Source organism: Gossypium arboreum, chromosome 11, assembly GCF_025698485.1.
Source record: "Gossypium arboreum isolate Shixiya-1 chromosome 11, ASM2569848v2, whole genome shotgun sequence".
NCBI classification, from domain to species: domain Eukaryota; kingdom Viridiplantae; phylum Streptophyta; class Magnoliopsida; order Malvales; family Malvaceae; genus Gossypium; species Gossypium arboreum.
This window is the reverse complement of record NC_069080.1, coordinates 125,370,767-125,378,248: the sequence shown is the minus strand read 5'-3', so window position 1 is coordinate 125,378,248 and position 7,482 is coordinate 125,370,767. Positions and strand designations below refer to the sequence as shown.

The 7,482-nt window shown below is 28.6% G+C and overlaps 1 protein-coding gene across 1 annotated transcript; it reads right to left on the bottom strand.

Moving 5' to 3' along the window:
- Positions 1-4,340: 4,340 nt before the first annotated feature.
- LOC128283954 (sesquiterpene synthase 2-like) lies at positions 4,341-5,359 on the bottom strand. Its single transcript, XM_053021377.1, has 3 exons — positions 5,300-5,359; positions 4,731-4,805; positions 4,341-4,649 (listed from the first exon to the last, which is right to left on the bottom strand). Exons 1-3 carry the CDS (start codon positions 5,357-5,359, stop codon positions 4,341-4,343), a joined length of 444 nt encoding a protein of 147 aa, XP_052877337.1.
- Positions 5,360-7,482: the final 2,123 nt, after the last annotated feature.

Genomic DNA, 7,482 nt, shown 5'->3' with positions numbered 1-7,482 from the left:
TATATAATGAATTGATGGATTTAAAAAACTAGAAATATATATATATAATCATTTAAAATGTGTATTATAGAAGGAAGATTTTAAAGTCAAATAATATACAAGGTGTTAAAAACATTTTAAAAATACATACAATAAAGGAGAATTTAATAATGTATAAACATGAAAGGATAGCCAAAATGCATGATAAAATAGAATTTTAGAAAATATACTACATACATAATCGATTAAAAGCATACACACACACACACGCACACACGCGCACACACACACACACACACACACACACACACATATATATATATATATATATATATATATATAAATTTAAAAGCAATTGCATGTAAAAAAACATAGAAATGATAATACATATAAGATTAAATTAATTTTGCTATAAATTATTTATATACAAATACATGTCATATCATTTAAATGTGATACTATAGAAAATTTTAAAATAACATATTATAAAGAAGGGTTCAAATAATAATTTTATAAACACAAAATGAAATTCCTAAAATAATAAAAACATTAAACGAATTTTACAAAGAAAACTTTATTTAATTAATATATGCACAAAAATACTTAAAAGGGCATTATATAAAATGTTAAAATAATATGATGAAACCAACTTCAAAATAATTGTATATAAAAAAGACAAAGCAAAATTAATAAAATAGATTAACATATATATAAAAACATTAAATGAATTTTAAAATAATAAGTATTTCAAATAGCAAGCTCAATATGAATATTTAAATGAAATTTTACACATAATGTAAAATAAAATAATGATTTATTTAAACAAAATAAAAATTATTAAAAGTTTTGACACATAAAAATATTAAAATGAATCTCCTCAAAAATAATGAATCATATAAACAAAAACCTAATTGAAATAAAATTAAAATGAAAAGGGATAATTTGAAAATAAAACAATAATAATAAAAAGGACCAATATGCGATGCGCGCACATGCGTAGGGACTCAAACTGAAAATAATCCAGCTCCCAAAACAAAGTATTTACGCGCAGATTGAATTGTAAACGCATTCAAATTACAAAGCTAAATTCTAAAAAGGAAGTAAAACCAACAATACGCGATTGAATGCTTATGCAAACGAGGGGGACTTAACACGCAATTACCCCTCTTTGTAGAAACGCGCAGATCCCAGGGGTGAAGAACCGGATCGGGTCGGGTATGGACGACACAACGTTGTTTTGGAGCTAATGAAAAAAGCTCAGAACGGCACCGTTTTTGGTCCCTTAAAAAGGCTAAAACCAAGCCTCAATCAGCCGAACTACCTTAGCCTTATTTCCTCCTATCCAACAAACCCTAAATGCCCATATTAAGAGCCGATTCACCACTATGGATGGCGACCAGCCTAATCGAGCCTCGGGGTTATCTTTTTAGCCTTAAGGCATCCTCTTTGCTTCGATTTCAATGAAGTAGAAGACGACCCACGGCGAGTTTACCAGGTAAGCCCCTTTTTTCTTTATTTCTTTTATACACCGAATAAAGAGCAAGAAGAAAGAAAAGAATGAGAACATAATCGGGAAAAAAAAAACTAAAAGAAATAACCTGTTCTGATTTGCTTTCGAAATGTTTTTTTTTTGTATTCAGTATGCGTTCGTGTCTAAAAAAAATAATTAGAATATTACATGGCTTTTATAGCCGAAAATAGAGAAAAAACGAAAAAGAAAATACAATTTTTTGTTTTCTCTTCTTTGTTGTGCTGGTGTTTTCGTATTTGCTTGCAGGTAAGGAGTTGCTGGCATTGTACGGGACTGTGCGCTGGTGTACAGAGGCGCAAGGGTGGCTGTGGTGCCAGGAGGTTGAGGGCTGCTGTTTGGTTGCGGCACAAAGGGGGAGAAACCCTAGGGTTTCTACTCCTAAAATGTTTCGGGCCGTTTGGGCTGTTATAACTTTGGGTCTGGGTTTATTTGGGCTTGTATTGGGTTTGGGCTATGGGCCAGTGTAATAGTTTTGGACTTTAGACTGTTATAAGGTTTGGATTTTATATTTATTATTATTTTTTGTTTACAACGGGTCGGGCAAATTGGCTCGATTACAGCTATCATTAGACCAGGACTAAAATTTTAAAATTTAAAAAGTACAAAGACTCAGTATAGAAATAGTAGACATGTTTAACATGCATTTTTATCAACAGTAGCAGAAGACATGTTTATCATCTATTCGGTTTATTAGTACAGTAAACATGTTGTTCAAACAATCAACATTTCATTAATATGTATAACAACACAATTTATTAGTAATTCAATCATACACAACATGTACTTAATCACATATCATGCATTCAATAATTTGATTAAACGAGTAAAGATAGAAATTTATCGGCAATTCAGACATTAGAGGCATGTATAAATCACATAGCATACTTATGTAGTATTAATCGAATCAATCCATCATGGATTCTAGCATTAATCTTAAAATCAAGGGCTCAATTGAATAAAATGATAGAAAATAGAAAGAAGTGTAAATAGAACCTTGAACCTCTAAGGAGTACCCTAAACTAACTATCAAGTCTAACCATTTTCTTGATTATTTCTTACAATTAACCCTCTAAATTTTGGCTGTTACATCAAGGCTCCATTTGTTTCACTGAAAATGACTTTTGGAAAATGATTTCTAGAAAATGATTTACATTTCTGAAAAATCTAATATTTTCTGGTGTTTGGATGAATCTGTGTAAAGTATTTTCTGTTGTTTGGTAGATTCCTTCAAAATATTTCATAAAAGTTGTTTTCAATTAAACAAATATACATTTGAGATTTTCTTATTTTTCATTGTTTAATTGAATTTATTTTTATTCATAATTTTATATTTTACATTGTTTTTACATATATTAAGAATATTATGTTAAATTCAGATTCATTACAACGTCATTTTTGATTACATGACAACTAAGTGAATATTTTTTATTTAAAATGTGACATCAACAAAATTGACAAAAAAATTAACGATATCAACAATTGGACTTGATTTTCAAATTTGAAAAGTAAAGGGACTAAATTCTTGAAAATAAAAGTACAAAGACTAAATTACAAATCAAGTGAAGTGTACATAGACTTATGACATATTTTAACTTTTATACTACAAAACATTTGTTATTAATATATTTATAATTGTAATAAATATTTATTATTAAAATATTAATATTGAATATTTTCAATAATATGTGAATAATAATATTTAAAATTATTATTTTAAAATTTATTATTAAGATAAAATTGAAATGTTAAATAATTTATTAAAATAATAAATTATATTTATTATATTAATAATTTATTATATGACTATATATAAATAATTAAATATGTATGTTTAATAATATTGAAAATATAATATTTTAAATATTTTAAAAATAAAAATAAAATTTATTATCAATAAAATAATATTAAGCTTGATTTAAGTTAATTTTTATAAAAAAAAATTATCTATAGATGAGCTTTTTTTCGAAAAATGACTTACGCTTTTCAAAAGGGTAAGTAATTTTATGGGAAAAAGGGCTTATTTTACATTAACCTGTAAGTCATTTTTCGTTGGCCAAACTATTTTTTGTGAAACAAACACAAGAAGATGCAAAAAATATTTTCTGTAAAACCTTTTACATGTAAACAAATGGGCTCTAAGTCTTTATATGAGGTGTTTTATGGATATCCCTTGGATGCTTAGTAAAATAGTTCTTTATCAATTCTTTTCTCACCCAAAATAACATGTTATTAAAATCCCAAAAATGGTACCTAACCAATAGGTTAGTGATAGACAAAACAAGACGAACTCGTCACACAACCAAAACTTACAATAAAAAACACTACACAGTAAGTCCCTAACAAGACAACATCCCCTAGCCAAACACCATAACAAGCAAAACCCAAACCATAACAACCATACAAAATCCTAACAATCTCTTAAGCAATCACATGTCGCTACACTGTAAGTCGAGGCTCATTCACCATCATCCCATGTTGATATACTGTAAGTATTATCCTTTTGTATCACAATAACACAACTACCACTCATGATCCCTTGCAGTAAAACCTCATAAAAAAATCATTTGAGACCAAATCAGAACTGCACGAAAAGAACAACCATAAAACCCATTTAAATAACAATGCCTTGATTCATTCACCAACCCTTAAGTCTCAAGAACTCATGAGATTGATATAACACCTTAAACATAATATGACATGTAAAAGTGATACAAACATACATATGAATTATTGAGACGCTAGGATTTAAATAACATCTTAAACACAATATAACATATAAAAGCAACATAAACATGAAATGGATCGCTAGATGATATAGATTCTTAATTCCTCAATAAGAGACTGAGATGGGATCAATGAGCAAAGAAGTTATCCCTTCTTTTGTATTTTTCCCAACATGTGTGTACTCATCTCTATTCTTGTAAATGAACTCGGTGACCCTTGTAAAATTGAGTATTCGTGTAAGAACTGTCCTTGGAACAACTTTGGATATCTCACTAAATATCAATTCCTGGTTTATATCTTTCCAAGCATTCTCCACTCTCTTCTTCAATCCATTACATGCTTTTTCTTTTGAAACCGCATGTTCTTTCATGTAGCATTCAACAGCCGATGCAGAGTGTCCTCTCTCTTGCTCAAACTATATATTTATATTAGTTTTACCCATCAAACATAAGTTATTGAAAATACTCTTCGTAAAATTCAAAAAAAAAAAAAATACCTTGTGTGAAGTAACATCATTCATGAGACGATTAGCAATGGAAGAAGCATCAATGATTTTAGGATTGTTATATGCCTAATTAAAAATCTCAGGCGTCACAAAATCTTTCATTCCAACAAAAGATGTGACAGTTAACATGATATAACCAGCAGATAAAACTCCGTTCCTCATATACTCCTCCATTGTTGGTACATAATTTTGATTGTACCATTTGGCATCGACAATAAAAGATTCACACAGTTGTTTAAACTAGAAAAAAGAAAAAAGAAAAAAGAAAAGCAATTTATGGATAATAAATTTTCAAGTTATAATTGTAGTAGCTCAAATTTGACCGAGCTGAAGATAAAATAAAAGAATTGGATAAATAAATATTTATTTATTTAAAAGGGGTCCATTACAGTCCAGTTTACAAAAAGCCCAAATTAATTGACCCACTTAACCAAAACCCAGCACCCGGATACAACCCAATTAGCCTAAACCTTTGGCCCAAAATCTATTAACCCGTTACACCCAAACCCAAACAAGACCCAACCTAAACGAGGCCCAATGCCTAAACAGAATCTGGAAACCTTAGGGTTTCCAGAAGCTTCGCTCCGCAAACTGCGCCTTTTCAACTTCGGTTGTTCCATCTGCCCCCATCGACGCCGTGATTCCCGGCCTCGAATCTGGCCGTAGTTGAAGCTGAATGAAAATAGATCAGCCAAAGACCGATGCCATCGGGCTCGATCATCCTGATTATTGATTTCTCATGAGACATCTGCAAAATGAAAAAACCACAACAGAAAACAGGGGCAAAATATAGAAAGAAATCAAAAGATTTCTTTCTCAGATTGTAAATCACTTACAAAGGGTTATAAAAACCCATCTTTTTCTGATTTGTAATACACGATTTTCCAGAGAGAAATATTCACACAGATTCAACAGAGCACAGTATTACTAACTTACAGTACCAGTAGCTACTCGAGTGCAAAGGTGAATATTTTTAATATATATTACAAATAGTAAAAGGGGAAAGGGATTACCTGGTTTTCGTTGAAAAGGGTGAAGGTTTTTTGACCCTCCGACCACCGTGTGTGGTGGCACGTGAGCGCGTGAGGAGACCCCTGGACAGAGGTTTAACAGCACCGGGATCGGTCCTCGAGTCCTCTTTCAGAGGATTTCGTTTATTTTTTTTAAAAAAAACCGAATGTTAAAATGATTTTTAGGTGCAAAATTTGGCTTATATAGCCCCTGTAATACGACGTCGTTTGGCTTAATTCAATAAGCACTTAAACGGCGTCGTTTCAACGGAGGATTCGCGCGTTGACCCGATTACCCAGGGAGGATCCGCGCGTTTTTTGCAAAATGGATTAATTGTTCAATCGATCCTCTCAACTTTTAATTTCTCATAATTTCATTTTAATTATTTTTTTAATTTAACCCCAGTATTCTAATTTTAATTCAATTTAGTCCCAACAGATTTTCGAGGTATATTCAGAAAATGAAGTCGTTTTTAGGATTAGGGTTTAATTACCCAATGAGTCCCTCGACTTTCAATGAACATTTTAATCAGATCCAAACATTTTTTATTATTTTACAAATTAACCCCAGATTTCTTAATTAAATCCAATTTAGTCCTTTTGTTTTAAATACCTTATATATTACTTTTTAAATATCAATCATAAAATATTATTTTTATCATCTAATATATTTTATGTATATATTATTTATTTTGTATTATATTATATCTTTATTTACTATATTTTATATTATTGTTATATATTCTAAATATTATACTATTCATATTATATATTTTATTATATACTACTAATTATATTATGTTATTATATGTTTTTATTTATAAATATTATGAGTTTTCCTATATGTGTATTAACCATTTTACTATGTTTTAGTATGAAAATACCTATTAAATTATTATTATATATTCTTTACATTATATCAAATATTTTATTACGCATATTATTATTGTTATATACTATATTATTATATATTTTTATTTATAGATCATATTATACATTATATTTTATCATAATTCCTATATTACCTTACAAAATATATATTATTACTTATTAATACATTCTTCATTTCTTTTAAAAATATGTAGTAATATCTAGTACATTATTTTTTTTCTTATATACTAAGTTATTATGCTTTAAACATAATCTTTACATATGCATTCTTCGTTTTAAAAAAAGGAGTTCACTTTATCATTTTTATATTATTTTTAAATAGCCATTTTAAATTTTTACGTTTAATGGTTTATTTACGACTCACTTTTATTTGATATTGTATAATATGTTAAATTTTATACATCATTTTGTTCTTGCTTTTTATATTCACATAAAATTAGTTAATTATGATAAATTAGATATGTTTGCATGAAATGTTCTTATGTATGTGTTATACAATTTATACTATTTAATTCACTATATTCCATGTTATAATTTGTATGTAATAATGTTATCCATGACCATGCATTAAAATATTAGATAATTTAGATCCTTGTCCATCACTTATACTATGCTTGCATGAAATGATAAAGCATGTATATAGTAGCTAGGTTATTATAAGTTCTTGTAATATGTAAACATATCATTTTTTTTTAAAACTGAAAGTCATGTTCTATTTAATTAAAAAGGAACTTTTAAAAAGGGGTGCATGGCAATGTTTTGAATACTTAGAAATTCGAGAAATAGTGCCCTAACATGCTGGGTTGCAATTTCTCGTTTGTCTAATTTATCTAAAATATCCT